We start from the raw sequence: 19582 nt of genomic DNA, 5'->3' as shown, positions 1-19582 counted from the left end.
ATGGAGTTTGAAACTATTTAAACAGACACAAAGGAAATGAGGCTGTAATCAGGACCAGCAGGAGCACAAGGTGTTGGCTCAGTATTACCTCACACACACACACAACCAGGTCATTTAGACTGTGTTTAATTGGGCCATCAGGTGCAGCTTTCTTTTTACCTCACCATCTCCATGTTGTTACCTAAGATGTCAGTTGCCTTGTGGTATGACTTGAAATTTAACGTTACGTGTAAAAGATAGAATCAGTCTAGATTTGTACAGTACAGACTGTGGAGGTAGTACTGGTGGTGAAGATCACAGGGATGTTCTTGGACCACCACTCACTCAATTCTTCTGATGTTTAGGCTTTTCTCCAAAGTGGTTTTAATGGTAAAACGTGAGGATTCTTTTAAAACTGCTAAAAAAAAACCCACCCTGAAGTCAGCACCAGAGTTGCAATATTGACAACCTACAATGTTGGTCACATATTGTACAACCCATCACTAAGGGTGTGGCTCTGGTTAATTTAATACTGCATTAATAACATAATGCTCGACAATACAGATGTAATCACACACAGAAGAAAGGTGTGATTTTGCAGTGTAGTGTGGTATTGCAGTGTCTTGGTTCATAAAATGGAGATGAAGTTGTAAATAGTTTAAAGCAGCATGTAACCATTAAACCAGAGCACTGAATATTTAGCACAAGCGTGTACGAAGGACTGAAGGCTGGTGGTGCCAGCTCTGCTAACGTTTGCCACACAAAGCAAACCTATAAAACATTTTTTCATCCCAAACTTAGTGAGTCTTTTTAGTTAGAAAAAAAGTGCTCAATTTTTATACCAACTAAGTTTTTTTTTTGTTATTTTGGCTTTAGAGTAGTCAGCTAGTCAAAAATGTAGAAGAACTCATTCATACTCTTGTCAGCTTTATCCAACTTAATGACTATGTTTCCTTGTTAATTTAGAAACCTCCTTCAGCCATTTTTTCACTCCAGGACCTGCTTCCAACACAGCTATATTTAAACACAAACATAGCTGCTGCCAGAGCTCACTGGGAGGACTCATCCTGGACTCACCTTGCAGTGTTTGCAGGCACTGGCCTGTCTTGATGTCCCAAATCTTGACAGTGGAGTCTGCGTTTCCTGAGACCAGGATGTTGTCTTTAAGCTCCATGCCGCTTGTCAGGGACTGATGCCCTGTCAGCGTGTGGATGCAGTTGCCCGTCTCCACGTCCCAGACCCTTATAGACGTGTCCAATGAGCCGCTCACCACATGGATCCCATCAAACTAGAGACAGAGAGGACCAGAGCACAGCATCAATACCTGTTTATTTTGATTTCAAAATGACTGTTGATGAGAGTGGCTGACTATCCAGATACCGTCAGCTTAACTTGTAATTGATGCCTACACAGCATACTCTGTTTCTATTAGCAAACTTGAGATTAAACTCATTGAAACGAATGAATTTTATTGATTTTTGAAGCATCTCTTTTGTTTCAAGAGTAGAGCACAAGCACTTTAAAAGCCAAATGATGCAGCGTGCTTCAAAAAACAATCTATCTGTCGGAGCAGTAAACAGCCTGCTCTCTGAGGGTGATGGCATGAGCTGAAAGTGCACCGTAATCACACAGAGTGGGTGAGAGGACATCTTAGAGGACACAGAGGAGTGAACACACACTCACACACACTCACGCAAACTCACACTCACATAAATACATTTGAAGAGGAGGCACTGAAACCATAATAAAGAAGATGAAAACATAAGTCCAACCAGATCATACTGAGTTGTTTGTGACTATTTGATGTGGTTCACTGTCCCAGAGTCAAGGATTGTTTGCAAAAAAGAAACTCCTCTACTCTGTTACTCCTGCTGTTCACACAGTCATGGTTATAAAGTGGAGATTAACTGATGAATTAACTTGTGCTTATTTTTTTTTATTGCTGATGGTGTGTTTCCAGTCTTAAATTCATTCATGGAGCTGTGTGTGGAGCCTCTCACCTGTAATGAGTACACTCTGTTGGTGTGGCCCTGCAGCGTGTGGAGGCAGGTCTCCGTCTCAGGGTCCCAAACTTTGACCATGAAGTCATAGGCACCGCTGACCACCCGCCGCCCGTCGTACTGGACGCAGCGCACCGCCGCCACATGGCCCATGAGGACGTGTAAACACTGACCTGTCTCAATGTCCCAGACACGTAGCGTGGCGTCACGAGAGCCACTGACCACCCTGAGAGAAACAGACACAGCAAAGCAAAAGACAGTGAGTCAGACGAGTCATAGAGTGTTAAGATTGAGGACACGGTCAGGGTTGAGAAACTGATGCTATACAGATTATGATTCCTTTATGACAGCTATTTCTGTTGAGCTCCACTTTTAGCAAAGTCATCAATTCTGCGAGTGTATGTTCAGAGGTTTCCACATCTTAATTCAGACATTCATACCTTGGCAGCTACACTGACTAAGAAATGACCCAGGAATGAACGTTTTCTTTCACTCTGCTGACAACAAATAACTCCACAAGTGTCACATTCATGTTCATACTTGAATGTACGCAAACACCCGGTAACTGAACCAGACGCCCTCCAGCAGTGTCTTCAACCAGAATATGAAAAAAAGATTTATGACAGGTTATGGAAAAGGAAAGTCCCTTTGGGTAAGACTGTTTTTTTCAAGTTTTACACCTCTCAGGTTATTTCTTTAAGGACAATGCGTACAAAGAGTATTATACAGAAAAACACAAGCAGGTGAAGAGAATCATGACACAGACTGACGTTTCTTTATTAGTTTCCTCGATATCTCCAGCACCTTCAATAAAACCTGAGTCAGACATTCCTTCAGTTTATTAAAAAAACTATCTCTGAGCTGTAAATATACACACAGGTCCTACTCTGTATTTATAAAAAGCCCCACAGCGCTACATAGATGGAAATCACCAACATGTTATTCACTGTCGGTCTGCAGCTCGCAGCGTTTCCACTGAGTGAGTAATCAAACGTTACACAAAAACCTTGGTGGGCCCTGGGGCCAAAAGAGCACTCTGAGTCTCCAGAGTGTAACAGTGAGTGAATGAATGAGCAGCAGTTCACTTAAGACAGCTCGCAGGGTCTGCTTAATCACTACGAGACCACATGCTCGCTCTCATAGAGACGGTGTTTGCAGAGAGTGGAGCAGAGATGCTCTTTTGGCTCAGTGGCATCGCTGCTAACTCAGGCGGCATGATGCTGATAATAACAGAGCATCTGGGTCATTAAAAGAACAGTTCAGCCTCTTGGAACAGACACCGATTTGTTTTCTTTATCATTTTAGACAGCAAGGTTTACACTCAAACACTGACGCTCTATTTAAGGAATTTCAGAGATGATAACTGGAAGATTGATTACTCAAGCCACCATAATACCAAGCTACACCAACCAGGTTTTGGCCACAACTCCACAGTCTCTGTGGAGACATGAGACTGATGTTGGAGATGCCTAAGACAAGAAAACTGAACCACTCCATTGAGGCCCCCCAACTTTACAAAAACTACTTTAAGATTTGCTCAGTGACACTGTGTGCTGATCCCCTCTTTGGATGGAAATATTTAGGGATTCATCATCTGATTATTGAATCCTGTAATCTACCAATTATCTCCTCAGTCACTTGATTGTCAGAACAAAGTTATCACAAGCCCTCACATTCTCTTGAAGCTCAAAAAGGATTTCTCAAGTGGCTTGTTATGTAACAACAGTACAAAGTTATTTTGTTCAAAGACTGAAAAAGCAGCAAATTATGCCACCCTTCTTCACTTTTAGTTGTTGAATCTAATTCAAAATACTGTGAAAATCCTTAGAGAAAAATAACAACTTAGTTTGTATCACGTTCAAAGCACCACACAGCCAAAAAGTCTGCCAAGTAACAATGAAGTTGCTCCATACCTTTTCTCATGTAGGTGCATGCAGCGCACTGTTGAGGTATGCCCATAGAGGGTGTGGATACATTCTCCTGTCTCTGCGTTCCAGACCTTGAGTGTGCGATCAGTGGAGCCACTGATAATAATGTTGTCTCTCATCTGGGATGACCACACGCCACCTGTGTGGCCCACCAACGTGCGCAAACACTGGAAGACAAGAAGAAGCAGAAGGACAACCTTTGTTAGTACAGTCCTCACTGTTTTTAAGACTTAAACTATTTGAAAAAGTTACTTTCAAAGACATTCAGGATTTGTAAACATTTGACTTGAAGGACTCTAAGAGTCAAATTTATGATTTTCTCCCATATGGCCTCCTTTTTGCCTCAAGGGAAGAGACAGGTACAGTGAAATTCCTGTGACCTTTCAGAGGAAACCTGAGCTCAGTCGTTCCTTACCTGCTGCTGCACTGGGACAAAATCTCTCTGAGCTTTTATAATTGCTTTCACTTATCTGTCAGAAAAGCAGGAAATTCATTCTCCCTTGCAGAGAGGGTTGAGAGCTGTCTTCAGTACAGAAATGCACCCATTCATCCTCATTAGGGATGGTAGATTAGCTATTGATTACAGCAGTTATGGAAATCTTACTGATCAATTCAATTTGAGTTTCAACAGTTTGTCTCATTTGTCCCTGGGTTTAATTATCCTAGATGTATTAAATTAGAAGTCTTTAGTACAAGAGAGGGGTCTGTGCTGAAGGCTGTGGTGATTGCAGGTTCAGAGAGGAGCGTAATGCTGAAGCGTACAACATGTGACCTCTTAACTGCAGCTGATAAAGGGCTGAGCGGTGAACAGCGGTGCAGGGTTAGAGGTTTTATTGGAGCAGAGTGAAAGAAGAAGATGATGCTGGAGCCTGTCTCCCCCTTCCCTGTCCTGCGATAAAGAGGACCACTTCATTAGCCAGGGGCCGTTGTGGCGTGACCTTACAATCAACCTCTTCAGTCTCTGTTTTATCACCACAGTCCTATCATGATGCTTTACACACCGATAGAAAATAAACAATAGCTTCTTTGTGGAATATCTGAACGTATAATCAGGATTATCTACATTACAGTGTACTGCCTAACAAAGGAGTGTTGAAAACCACAATTGTTAAAAAAATATGCTTCTTTTCTTTAACGTACAAGAATGCTAAATTTTCTGCTGAATCCAAGCACATTTGAGGATCCAAGAACCAGAATGACAGAGTGTGATTAGAGCCTTCTCAAACACTGCGTGGGAGGACAGAATACCTGAAATAAATGGCTCAGGCTTCTTTATCTGTCAGAAAACAAACATAAAATGCATCTTTTTTTGTATTTGAACACATGAGGGTTTACAGACTATTCTTTCAATCTGCTTTTCCTTTCATTTTAAGAAACACACAGAGTGAAAGAGCATGAAAACCTGTATTTTATACATCTTCTCTCTAGCCTCTGTTCTAGACATTGGCAGGAAATATCAGAGAATAAGGGTCAAAAGGTGAAAGCTGCAAGCAGAAAGCACTTTGAAAAGGTTAAAATAAGCCACCATGGTTCAAGCTCTGCATTATTGTAGACTCACGCTGCTATACAAAGATCACCCAAGCAACACCAGAGTCTACGTTAAACATGCCTGGTTTGACACTTTGATGGGAAAGGAAGAAAGGAAGGAAGGCAAAGTAAAAACTAAAGCAGGTTGTATCCTGTATCCTGAAAAATAGATGGCCAAACAATATGAAAAGTGAGATTCCAAAGCACACAGGTAGTTTTTAATCATCAAAGCTGTCTTACACAATTTCTCCTGCACACAACTCTCCTTTTCTTGTCCTCCACAAAGGGAATTTCATGAAGCGTTTTTTTCCAATTCTGATAATCCTGTTCTGCTTAATGTGTTCCTCCTGCTTTAACAATAGACTGATGCAGTGAATGCAAAGAAAACTATACCTTAAAAAGTACGATTTAAAAACTTCTGTTGCTCATTCCTATGTGACTACACAAAAAAGGCCAAAGCTGAGATTTTATTTAGTTTCCATATTTTGTTGTATCAAACTGAAAGTCTTTTGGTTTTTCACAAACAACATCTAAACACGTCATCTTCTAGTTTAAAAAACAGAAATAGAAAGATAATGATGGACAATTAAATAGACCACGAATAATCTTCGCAACCCTAGCTTCCTATGTGAACCTACCAAATTAATCCTTCCCTACTTTAGAAAGAAACTCCTGCATCCGTTATCACTTAAAAATATTTGGTTCTGGTCAGGGCTCCAAAGCAATCTCCTCCTTGCTTGTTAGAAAGGCTAGAAGGAGAGCAGGGTATCCATGCAGCTCAGGCATCTGTTGGAGGACACCTCTCTCTGGATACGACAGCAGTCCACAAGCCTGCCATCTTAGATCAGCCTGACAGCTGAGACTGCTGCTGTGACACCAAGGACACACAGCTCTGTTAAGCACCAGGCTGCCCCCCTCTGAAGCAATGAGAAGTGTGGGACTTTGTGTGTGTTTCTCTGTGTGTGTGTGTAAGATTGACAGCTTTCACTGCAGCTGGAGGACAGGCAAAGACAAGGTCCCATCAGGTGAAGACAGAGCCTTCTAGTAACGCCTACACGGGAAAACAAGACGTTTCAGATTCCTGCAGACCACAAATCTGCAGCCTAACCTGCCTCCTCGCCATTTCAGATCTTTGCTTTTGTTAAACCCCTGACGCAATATTTCACTACATTTCAATCTGACGTGTTTTACCAGAGCACCAAGCAACGGCCCAGATCTTTGGAAGGCGGGGAGAAATTTTTAAGTAATGTGCTCATACACTAACTCCCATGGTTGCTTCACAGCTTGATATCAATTTATCATGTTTTAGAACAAGATCAATTAAGAGCAGGACAAAACTGGAAGCTTGTTTATCAAAGAATCTTGTTACCATGATGAGACACTTTACTTTCAGTGACTAAAATGCCCTCTGAGTTTAAGAAATAAATGATTCAAAAAGAAATCTTCAACAGAAACACAGATTTTCTTTAAACTATTGATAGAAGCATCTGCTGCTGTCTTGTCAGCATCACAGCTGATGCACTGTTCGGAGATGCATTGGGGATACTGAGGCTGAAGTAAGCATGGGAACATTTTGATGCCAATGTTACACCGCTCCATTCGTCTCATACTGCGTCATCAAAGGGGAGTCTTTTTTTGAAAATGGAAACAAAGTTTCTGAGTGAAAGCAGCACAAGTGGCTGTGGAAAAGCATTGACATGGATCAACCCCTGGCACGACTTCTCTGTGTGACCAATTTGTTTTTCTATCATATTAATTTAAATCCTCCACCCGCAGAGCGAGCTGCAACAGCTGTCTCCTTTGAAGAAAAAGGACAGATGTAGCTGCTAGTCTGAGTGTAAGAGCCAATTTAACCCTAAAATCTGTAACAGTCCACAGAACTCGTTAATGATTCTCAGGGATGACTTTTGCTAATGGATGAAAAGGTGATCCAGAGAAAAACACAGGATCTGATGAGGGCTTGTAGAGAAGAAAAAAAAAAAAGAAAAAGCCACAACATCAAGCTTCAAAAGGAGAGTGTTTAAAGACAAACATCAGTGCTCTTCATCTCTGTTGATCATTGTGCTTCATCTCTTATTGATCCCATTCTGTGTAATACTGGAGTTTGATCTTAACAGCTGAGCTTTATTACAGCAGCCCAAGCTTACTTTAGCTTACTTTGGAGGATTTTATTTGAAATATAAAAGAAAAACCAAGGTGAAAAGAGTCACTTTTATAAAGAAGGTTTTGGACTTGGTATTTTTCTGACATCATTACTATTCTCCAGTCTCTGGTGTTGAAAGATGAAGACAAATCTGAGGTCTGCAGTTCTTCAGGTGAAAGACCACTTGAGGCTGACTTCAGAAGCAAAGAAAACTCTTGGTTACATGCTGATCACCTTATACAAAACTAAGTTTGTGAGCATTTGTGCATGTGTAACAAGTGTACTTGGATTTGTTTTGTTAACATTAAGACTACGCATAAATAGTAGGGCTGGGACACTATGCTATTCTCGCGATTGGATTGTATTACGATTTTTGGGGTGCCAATTCGATTTAAATTACCATTCTTCGATATGTACAATTTTGCATTTGCTTTTATAACACCTGACCATGTGAAAAGGTTAAACGATGATGATAATGTCGACAGACTACATCAGGAGCCATATTTTCCCATAAAATGTATATCACGTGAGTCAGAAAGAAACATTTCTCCCTCTGCTGGTGAGAAGTGGTAACTTTTTTCCAACCTAGTTTATAAACCATAGACTGTAAAAAAATGGACGTCCGCTTGCTCGGCTCGATGTGAGGTCTCCACAAAAACTGCTCCCCCTGGTGGCTGGTTGCAGTATAGGTTAAAAAATCTGGCTTTCCAGTCATTCCAGATGGGCTGTGGTCCATCTTTAAAAAATTAATACACCTCGTAGAAATGTTTCTCACGTCTGATTGTTGTGGTGATTTGAAGATGTCATTTGGCTGTCTTGTATTCAAGTCCTCTTTTTTCTGAAAAGTTTCGTTTTGATTAGTTTTACGAGGTTAAAAATGAGGCTTTACGTAATGTTTAACAATGACTGACAGCTACTGTTCTTGTATATTTTTTTTCCGGGATTGTAAAATATGTCAGGAGGTAGAGTCAAGAAGTGATTAGACTCTCGAAAGAAAAATAATAATAATTACTTTTGTCAACCGGCTTCACTCAGATTCTCCCAGAATCCCTCATCGTCTCTACTGCGCAGACTCTGGCTGCACAATTGTAGAATGGCTGTCTGTGACGGGGGTATTTTGGCTTCAAAACCGTACAATGGTTAATGGCAGAGCCACCCTGTCCACTCTATATACAGTCTATGTTATAAACAAAGAATGAAATTAAGGATTTGAAAAAGAAAAAAGAAAAGATTTTTAGACCAAAAAATCCCAATTTTGATATCATCAAACAAAAAATCCTGATATATCAATTTTCAATTTTTTCCCCCACCCCTAATAAACAGGCATCTTAAGGAGCACTGACAGCCATGTGCCAGGTGGCAAAGCTATGGTCTAAGTTTCTCTTCGCACATTTTTGATAGGTAGGTCAAAAACTAGCTGCAGTCAACATTTCTAATACAGTGATTGTTGTCTTTGAGCTGTATAAAGCCCCTTCAGACTCCAACAGATGATGTCACTTGGATGCTGTTCATAGTATTGGACAAGAGTGACTGACGATGCCAAGTGAACTGGGATCCACAAAAGGATGTTTGTCCAAAGTCCATCTCAGACTGTGTAACACCTGGACATCACTAAAGGCCACTTCATAGAAAAGGATGGCAGCAAAGAAAATGTAGCAATCAAGTCCTCAAACAGTCTGGCAAAGGCTTTAAAATACACTGACAGCTGAGAGGAAAAACAAATTCAGGTGCAGGTAATCCCATTGTATTGTTACTTTACTGTTTTACTGGCATCGACAGCCACTTCAGCTAAAATGGTTGACTGGGCTTAATTGGCCATTCCTCTCAAGCGAGGGATTCTCTCCCTCTTTGCTCTCTCTGGGGAAGAGAGCTCAGGAAGCACAGAGGTGAAATCCACAGAGGGAGAGATGTGCTCTGAATCCAGCACCTCAAACAGAAACAGATTTAGGCTCATCTCGTCTTCATGGGTAATGTAAACAAACAAGTCTGAGTCGGATTAACGTTGTAGAAACCCCAAACAATGTGCCGTGTGTCTGAAAGCAGGGTGGTTTCACGAAAAGCCGTTGTGCCTGCTGGTGATGTGAGTCACCGTAGACTCCCACCACAAATACAGAGCTGCTGCAGCGGTAACTCAGCGACCTGCCATCCTTATATTAGTCTTTGGGTGAAGGAGAGCTGCATGTCTATCGGATGACCTTGGTGATATCTGTTCAGATCAGCAAATGCTGTGACTGATACCCGAGTAATCACTAGCTGGCTGAATGCCGACTCTACTATCTGTTAGTCCTCGCAGCAGTGAAATACTCTCTGTTCTTTTGTGTGAAACAGAAAGAGAAACCTACTGTGCCGTGATCATGCAGAATATCAATTCCTCCACAGGCTTTTCTTTGAGTGTGTTTTTATGTCTGTGCAATGAAAAAGCAAGTCCACAGCCCAGGCTGATCTCTGTTTTTTGCCAGGTAAAAATGAAAGAAAGAGAGGGGACAAGAGGAAGAGGCAGCAACAGTTTAAAGGGGATTTTTCAGTGAAAAGCTCTTTTGAAAATGGAGTCCAACACTGAGACATGAAAGCGCTGCGATTTTGCAACAACCTGTGAAGCTCTCTCCAACACAACAGTACAACTGCTTCCTTTCTCTTTAATACACAGTGTAAGGCTGCAGCACAAGGCCGGTGTGACTGCACCAGCAACAGCAATGAATACTAACTGCGCTTGCGGACATGTGCTGTGTAACAAGTCTCTGAACTTGCAGATTGTAAGTGGAAGGAGTCCACTGATAAAGTCTTGAGAGGTTGTTTTTACCTGACAATTACTACCTGTCAGGTTAGTGGGAGCTGTACTGATACAGTCAGCTGCAAGATGAAAGTAGATGTGTTCCTATGGAGAGATAATTGTACAAGCAACACAAGATGACAGGAAGTCTTACAACCATTAAGCAATAATTTACCATCTCCTTCACTTCCCATTAAGACTGAAAAATAAATGAAGTTGGTCGAAGTTGAGCTGAAGCCCATTAACGTCTGCAAAGGAGGAGGAATCCATTAAGGCTTGGGGAGTAAACAGGAAATAGTAAAGGTTATATTACATACCTTTCCTGTGATGGCTGACCAGACTTTCAGCGTGTTGTCATCGGAGCCACTGACGATTCGGTTCCCACAGAACTGGAGGCAGGTGATCACGTGGTCATCGTGACCTTTCAGCACCTTCCAGAGGGAATGGAAGAAAAATGTAGTCAAGAGGACTTAGAGGACAAGTGCACATGGAATGACAAAGAAACTGACAATAACACAACTCTGGTGCATTACACATCAAAGAGGAGATAAGAGAGAAATGTCACCAAGTGCTGCAGCTGAGCACAGGAGAGTTTTTTGCTCTCTGTGTGTGTGTGTGTGTGTGTGTGTGTGTGTGTGTGTGTGTGTGTGTGTGTGTGTGTGTGTGTGTGTGTGTATAGTCTCTTTCAGCCAATACTGGGTCACAGAACTACAAGCTCAGCAAACAACAGAGCACACTTCATATGCAAAGAAGTATGAAGAGCACCATCACCAAATTTACATCAGAGGTGGCCTTACACCACCTGAAGGTGCTTCAAAGGCAAACAAGGCAAATTCAAGAACAGCTGCAGCATGCTGCTCAGGTTTTACAGGTAACTTAAGTTCAGGCAGAAGAGGAATGGAGTCTCTGAATTGAAAGAAAGTAAACAGTGCTGAGCTCAAGTGTAGTTGGCAATAACATGGAAAACTGAAGAGCCGAGACCTGCCCCACCACTAACCTTTCATCAATAAAACACCTTCAGTCCTATTTAAACCTCATTTTCTTTTTTTAATCAGAGATCTAGTAACATGCCTTCACATGGCTCCGTACTGTTAGGGGCAATTACTGTAACTGCCAGATGTTTCACAATTAAACACTCAACTGAGAGGCACAAATATGTATTTGGGATAGACCGATTATCGGCCAGGTCGGGGCCCATATTTGGCATTTTGAGGCGTTGCCTTTTTTTTTTTTAATCCAACGGCCGATAAGACACAATTTAAAACTGCATTGTTGCGGCTCTGATGCAGGCGCTCCGCTGTCAGCACTCACTACTAGTTCCCAGCACTGTCCCACCCACAGTACCATCTGATTGGTTACACGCAAAGCCATGACTTAGTGAACAGCCAGTCAGCAGTGCAGTTATTCCAGTTATTGAAGTTACATTAAAACTTTGGAAAACTTTATTTACCGTAGAAAACTTTAGCTATTTATTTTTTTAAGTTTTAATTTAACTTTATAAAACATGATACTAAGCCTGGGAGCTGTTTAGTAAGCTCATGCTTAAAGGTATTTAAATGAAGTTAACTGTTGGAGTTTGTATTGTTTGAAATTTTGACACCAATATTTTAACTTTGACTGCAAATTAATATCGGCTTCAAATATCGGTTATTGGCCTCCTTGACTACAAATAGTCTGTAACAGTATCGGCCCGGAAAAATCCATATCAATCTATCTCTAGTATGTATAATAATCTACATTTTAAAGTGAGTATTACCTATGTATTCAAATATATTTACTGTTATTTAAAATATAAAAAAATATACAACAGCCATTACATGTATAATTAAACGTGTCTGGCACATATCTTTTTCTTATTTTTGGAAACAATGGCATACAGCTAAAACTAAGGTAAAATCTAAAATGTTAGAGTATTCATTTCTTTTCCTTTTCTTTCATCACTGCACTAATTTATGAGCTAAATCAGAAAAAACATCTTTTAAGATATTCAAATGTTCAGAAATGCACTAATGACAATGAAAATACATAAAATCATGAGAGGCTGTGTGGACTTTAGTAAGAGAGCATTGACATCTTAATGCAAATGTTTCAGTAATAAGGTTCCCTGATCTGATTTAGTGATAAATGGCTTTAAACAATAGGGAAAGTCATCTTATTGGCTAAAGCTGGCTTATAATGGACCAACAGTTTGTAGCAACTGATAGATAGCTGTAAGTTAATTGGGATATAGTTAGAGAAAGAGTGTTAGCTTCCCTTCAACAATTTCAGTCCCGATTTTAATTATAGTCATTCTGTCTATATGTTCTGCATAATTTTAGTAAGTTAGTTAGTTAGAAGCACAAACCTTACATAACCAACAAATACATGTTATTTATGTTAAATGACAGCAAAAAAGCTTTGTAAGGTGAACGACTCGCACTATTCTTTTGATCCATAGGTTTTAGTGATAGAACACTTTTTCTATTGACCATATATGATTAAGAGAAAAAGTTAATGATTTTAGGCCTCACAGACAAAAAGCCTCTTTTGTATTGATGCTTTATAAATAAATGAAAACAAAAAAACAATACAAGTTTATTAAAGAGTTAAAGATTAGGAGCATGGTAGTTATAAATCAGCAAAGGGGAACATGGACTGGTCTGACAATCCAAGCAGGGTGCCTCGAGCCAAAAAGGTCAGGAGCCAGTGATGTGGGGAATTGAAGTTCAGAGAAAAGACTACCTTGGGTGATTTGAGGTCCCCTCTCCTCCAGTTAGTGTCTATTCTGTGCTGCCTGATGTAGGCACTCTTCCAGGGGCTGTGAGTGAAGCCAGGCTTGACGATTTTCCTCTTCTTGAGGGGCAGAGGCTCATCGATGCCTGTTAGGAGGGAGACATAGACAGATTGGACTAACAGGCTTGTGTTTATCCTCTAAAAGTTTTGTCTCAAAAACAAGTACCGGCACATCTTTAAACACAGCATTTTGCCCCAGACTGCTCCAGCTGGGTGACTCTGGCATTGAGTCCCACAGTCTGGATCGGTCATAAAGACTCCAAACTCACCTTCTTCCCTGCATTTCTCCCTCCACAGTAGGTTGTCTTCTGCCAGGATGCGCCAGTAGCGACACGTCTGTGCTGCTTGGAGGAGGTCCTTCGGTTCCAGGAATGACAGCACATACAAAGCCAGCTGTTGACAGAGAAGGACGAGGAATGTGAGCGGTGTAAACGGAAAAGCAGACATGAAAAGCGAGCTGTTATTCACTGCAGCAGGTGTATAGAACAGAGCAAACAAGATGCAGGGATGACTTGGTTAACTAAATTACGATAATAAAAAGGTACAGCTGAGCAAACCAATGTGCTGAACAACCTACGTGAATATTAACAGCATTGATCTAACTGACAAGGGTAGATGATGTTATAACCACAGGATTAAATCAACTACTTTATTGATGTGTATCGGAGAAAAAACAATGGAAGCATCTCACAGAGAGTAATAATGCCACAGCTACAGTTTGTTAATCTAAAGCTGGATAATAATGACAAAAACTGATCTATAGTGCCTTCAATCTAGTCCAACGTGAACTGTTCACTGATTAATTCAGATGCCTGTCTGAGTTTTGGTTAAATCAAAGCTGTAGTCAAGTTCTATCCAAGCCCTCTGAAGTGAAGGAATGTGGGGAAAAAAAAGAGTCAACGAGCGCTTTGAAGATGTTTCCTTGTTGTTCATCCAACTTCTTGAAGTTCAAAACCGCTCTAACAGCAAAAAGGACTGACACGTTTTGACAAGGGGAGTCCTTATTTCTAACTCTGCCTGACCAAGTTTTTTAATCTTTTTAGTTTAAAGGGTTATTTCAAGTCACTTGCCGCAGTGAAGACCCAAAAACTTCGACATACCTCAATCACCTAAAAGCCTGTCTGAGCCAGTAGTCATTACCGGGCTTGACAATATTTTGGAAGGCCTTATGAATGGACCTAGAGTCTATGATTGCTTTTTAAGCCCGACACACAGTCCCCTCTGCAGATTCTCTTCACACTTTCAATTTCAACTGTATCTTAGTGCACCATAGGGATTGTCCTGTTAAAATGACTTGACAGCCCTGCCCAATATAAATCCTGCAGCCCTGGCAGAGAGGAGAGACGGGATTATGAAAAGAAGTGTGAGGGAACAAGATTTTTAAAAAGGAGGAGGGCTTACGTCCAGGAAAAACACAAGATTGTTGTGTATTTGGTGTTGGAGCAAGTAGTTCAGATGCCTTGAAAACGTGAATCCTATTGCTCTGTGCTGCAGCTTTCAAACCTACCTTCATCCTAACACCTGCCAGCCAGAGACAAGGTGCAAAGTATTTGATCATCTACATCAGATAGGGTGGATTGAGGCGGTTTTGTAAGAATTCCCTATGTGATCTTATCATCAGTCTGACTCCTCAGTTTGTTTGTATTGTCAGTTATGAAGTAGAGAAAAAACAAGATCCTAACTGTGGACTCAGTTAAAAGACGAAGAGACAGACTGTGAGGGGATTAACGCTGCAGAGGAAGCAGGATGTTCATTCACAAGTTGTCCACCCTGAGGGATTCCCTGATGGGACTTTAGGTCAGAAGAAGGACGAGGGCCCAAGATAAAGTTGTTAACAGATAAAAGGAAAAAAGGGGATTCAGGGACTCACCTCTTTGGGCAGCAGGGAGATGAAGTCTCGCTGAAACTGCGGCTCGATCACCTGCATCATATGCTTGACTTGTGTGGGCTCACAGCTGTCAATCAACTCATCCAGCGCCAGCAGCTTCTCGGGCCCAGTCCAGCTCTGGAAAAAAACACGACAGAGGAATTTTTAATAAGACAAATACTCTACATTATTACGTTTGTTGGAGTGCTCAAGACTCTTTCAGTGCTAGTTTGGTATTTGAGACAAATTAAACCAAGAGACCTCCAATACAATGCCAATAACGGATGCCAATAACACATATTGAAAAGACACTTTGGGAGGTCTACTTGAGAGGAAATCCATAAATTCTAACTCTCTAGAGGTTAGACGCACCCTCTTGAGTCCCTCTGAGTTGCAGAAAAAACTGTCTATTGGTTTACTGATATCCCTTGCTGAGTCTCAGTAGTTTACTAGTTCTCTCATTTCTTTCAAGGGTTAACAGAGTCCTTCAAACTCTGACGCGAGTGTTTGATGGTTTTAGCATTAGACCATATAATCATTACAAATGAGAAAGCTGCACCTGATGTCAGTGAACACAAAAATACTAATCTGACTGGATTTATGATTCTCAAATGCAATGATACATAATGACGAAAATAATAGATGTCAAAATTTTGCTATTTTTATGTTATTTTCTCCTAGTGACTCAGCTATCTTCTAGATGCAAACGCTAAATTAATGTTCCCACCGCTGGTTTATTGTATGCATCAGTACATTATAAAGACTGTGAGACATATGCAGCAATGCTTTTACTGGAGCTAATTTTCACTGTACTGCTGCCTCATCTCCATATTATCTCAAGGGATTCTTGTTTCTATCTTGGGTGTCACAGGTGGCAACACACTAGCTCAACACTGCAGTCAGTATATTCATAACACATCCATATCTGGATTGTCACACCTTACACAGCTGTAGAAGAAGAGTGAAAACTGAAAAACAGAGAGCTGATTGTGCCAGTTTGCTTGAATTCAACTTGAAGCCTCTGTGTGCTTGTGTAAGCTCTTATTTGACTTGGAACTAAGAGACTTGGAGACATACTGCCTCATGAACGTGTCTGTAACACGTTAATGTTTCCTCCGTGACCTCCTCGGCGGCACAGAGTAGCTTCAGGCACCTGCCTATTTCTAGCAGCCGGCACATTAGTGGAAAATTTGAGCATGAGGAACTAGACTCCATTAGCAGCATTAAAACTCAGAGAGCCAATTTCTTCTGCATGAACATTCAGTTGTTTTACGCTGGCTGTGGAAAATAACTGTACCGCATGTTGGACCTAAAAGCAACAGTTGTTTTCCCCTGCAGAGCACTGAAATCTCACAATGATTACAGGCTACGAGGCAGCATGGAAAATGTGGCACATGCAAACCACCTGTAATTTGACAGCTAAAAGCTTTAGCCAGAGGTGCTGGTTCTAGAGGTAATCAGGGGTTTCAGAGACCTCCTTCCTGCAATCAGGAGGGCCATCCAACAGTTTCTTGCGTGACATCAATTTTCTGACAGGGATTACTGGCACGTCTTGTCTGAAAACAAACTTTAAAGCTTAGCATTTACAGCTTGAGATGTAAATCTGACACCTACAAACCCTTACTGTGTTTTTATACATGTACAAATGAAATCAAAATGGACAGAAGCTCTTACAGGATGTTTGATACTGTCTTCACCAGGCACTGAACATCCCACAGTATGCTAAATTTCTGTCTGACATTGAGTGTACTTAGTCTTAGTAGTAAACTTTTGTTTAGCTTCGTCCCCCCTTGACAAGTACAACTGCATCTGCCTGGCTACTGACTTCTCTAATTTGTTTAGAATTTCTGCCATGAATCGGTAGATACCAGCTGAGACACAAACCAGGAGATTCAGTCCAGGATCATAGAGCTCGTAATTTAACAGGCAAGAAATCCTGGCTGGTGCTCTGATGTACAAGTGCTTCTCTTGTGCTTGTCTAATCTTTGAGAGAAGATGCTGATAAAAGCTACAGTTCAGTCATTCAGAGGGAAATGTTCAAAGTATCTGCTGCAAAAATCTTATTGATTTTACAAAGACTAAAGCATTCAGTCTTCAAAAGCAAGTCTTCAAACAAAGCAAAGATTACTGAGCTTCAAAAACATTAGCGAGGCAAATATTTCATCTCCATGCCTTGCTTTTTGGATGAAGTTTACAAAATGGTTTCATGTCGTGAAAAATTAACACAGCAAATGGTGCCAAGCCACAGGTGCTTATTTGTTGGTTTATTAAAGGTATTTTTCTGAAATAAACGGAATGGGCCCATAGTCCCATGCATTACCATCAATAAACTCAAAACCCTGTAATATACTGAAGTATTCTAACAGATTAATGATTGAATTGTCGGGTGTTTTTTTTTTCTATTTTAGGAGAGCTGTAAAGGTGCAGACTGATGTATTTTATCACTGTAGGACAGAGCTGTGCCATTTGTTTCTAGTCTTTACACTAATCTGTATTGATCACCTCAATATTTAACAGGGAGACATGAGAGTGATACAGCGTCTCTCGTGTCAGGGAAAGGACAAAACATGTTACAACATCACTTAACATTGGTGTCCACTTGTCTTCGTAAGTGCAAACTCTCCAAATGAGCCCAGGAAGCCCAGTTTGCTTCTTTGTAGTCATGTTTGCCTCTTTAATGAGAGTGCAGGCTGAGACTGGACTAGGGAATGTACAGAATGTAAGTTTCAGGATTAGCTGTCTGATAAAAGACAGTGGACTGCAGGCCTGAGGACCAATATATGTAAAATAAACACTGAGATGTCACAGGTTAGCCCAGCTTTTCAAAGATAATGAGTTGAAGCTCTCTAAGGTAATGAAAGCAATGACAACCTATAATAGGAGAAATCTCAGGCCTCTCCAGGCTAATATGTTAAAATGACATCCTATATCTGCTGAGTGTGGAGTTACCGGAGTTGAAGTCGAAGAACAAAGTGATATCTATATAATATTGCATCTCTACAGTAAGTCCTTTAACAGATAGAAAAGATAGGCCAGGTCTTTACTTAGCTTATGTCAGAGTCGTTTTTCTTAACTGGACTACAGTTTCTCAAGTTATTCAAAACAAGTATTTATTCAACATTGGCAAATTATGAAGATCTCCAAAGTCTCTATTATGTTTTTCAAAGGATGGATACATGAAAGTCTAATTCTTGACTTCAGAGGACAAACAAGACAACATCTGTTCACCTTTTAAAACAGACCTGAGGTCTATTATAGAAATGTTGTAACGCTGCCTTTAAGTCTGCACAGGTACAGCTAATTCCAATTCCACGCTACAGTGCTTATGGTAATGTGCTGGGCCTGAACAACAAGGCACCAATTATCTCAGAGCCTAAGTGAACATTGATTGGGTGCAACATCTGCTTTTTGATAAGCTTTTGCTCAAAAGCTTGGAGTAGCCCGCTGGGGAGGAGAAAGAGAGGAAGAGAGCTAGGTCACCTGAAATGTTCGGAGCCATTCTTGGAGACCCGTGGGTGGCTGGATTGAGGTGATACGCCGTCTCTGCTGCCCCTGACCATTGGCTGTTCTGATGTGGCCGAATGTGGTGGGTGTGGCTGGACATGGGACAATTCCTGTCGGGCTGAAGATTACAAGGGAAGAAAAAATCCTTAGAACTGATCATGTTTTAGCAATTTTAGAGGCAAACTAATAGCATGACCACAGAATATATGAAAAAGCACTCACTGAAAAAGCAATGTAAACAATGATGGACATATGAATGAAACACACTATTATTGAAAAACATAGCATCTCAATCATCAAGGCACTCAGAGTGGGCTTGATGCAACTTTTGTAGATAATTCAATCAAATAGAACAAAAGTTGTGTCTTTTCAAACACAAATTGAACACTAAAGGCTGCACTTAAAACTGAAACATTGGCATGTAACTGCATTGGCTTAACAATAAAGTCCAAATTAAGTCAAGTGTATTCTCCTAAGCTAATTTAAATGAAAAAAAAAAACCTGAGTTTCCTTTTTAAATTATGCTGATTTCCTCACACAACCCCCCCATTATTTTTACTACACACAGTTTATGACCGAGTGAGCAGATGTATTCTCTTTTATTTACACAGCCAAAAAGTCCTCTCTATCCCTCAGGCCCAACAGCAACTGCTGTGCTCTTTTATTATTTAAACACAGTTAGCTATACAATTATAGCTCAAAGAAAGCCAAGTACACAAAGTAGGCACAATGTGTTAAAAATACAGGGATTTTTTTCTTTGTTGTATACTTTTTTGGTTCAAACAGAAAGCTTCCGAAGCATTTGAAGGAGCAAATTTGAATGATAAGAAACTCGGTCAATATTTGCCTCGAAGCACCTCCAACGTATATTTGTAACTCAAAACTTCAAAGTATTACACAATCCCACAGATATCTACTCAAGCCCAGACTCTCCTGTTGTAAGAACCAGGACTTCAAAGGGTGCCCACGTGCTGTAGTAAAGTAAGGGCAGCGGAAAAAGCTGTTCGATGGGCAAACCTTGATGCTTGGGACCCCACGTGCTACCAGCAAACTGGAAAGCTTGGGGTTCATTTCCATTATTGATTTATTTTT

At 40.8% G+C, this 19582-nt stretch overlaps 1 protein-coding gene across 1 annotated transcript in view; it reads right to left on the bottom strand.

Annotated features, from left to right (window-relative positions):
- The window catches only part of fbxw7 (F-box and WD repeat domain containing 7), a 133346-nt gene that overhangs the window by 4424 nt on the left and 109340 nt on the right, over window positions 1–19582 (bottom strand). The window contains exons 7-14 of the mRNA XM_074693750.1: window positions 18467–18608; window positions 14990–15124; window positions 13389–13512; window positions 13069–13205; window positions 10665–10778; window positions 3893–4074; window positions 1980–2205; window positions 1057–1267 (exon numbers count right to left, since the gene is read on the bottom strand). Of these exons, the coding sequence (XP_074549851.1) occupies window positions 1057–1267; window positions 1980–2205; window positions 3893–4074; window positions 10665–10778; window positions 13069–13205; window positions 13389–13512; window positions 14990–15124; window positions 18467–18608 (1271 nt within the window). The remainder of the gene's footprint in view (window positions 1–1056; window positions 1268–1979; window positions 2206–3892; window positions 4075–10664; window positions 10779–13068; window positions 13206–13388; window positions 13513–14989; window positions 15125–18466; window positions 18609–19582) is intronic.

The sequence above is a fragment of the Halichoeres trimaculatus genome, unplaced genomic scaffold (assembly GCF_033239565.1).
Source record: "Halichoeres trimaculatus isolate MK-OKI-2021-1 unplaced genomic scaffold, fHalTri1.1 fHalTri1_scaffold_2, whole genome shotgun sequence".
Lineage (NCBI taxonomy): Eukaryota > Metazoa > Chordata > Actinopteri > Labriformes > Labridae > Halichoeres > Halichoeres trimaculatus.
This window is presented reverse-complemented; position numbering and strand designations above follow the sequence as displayed.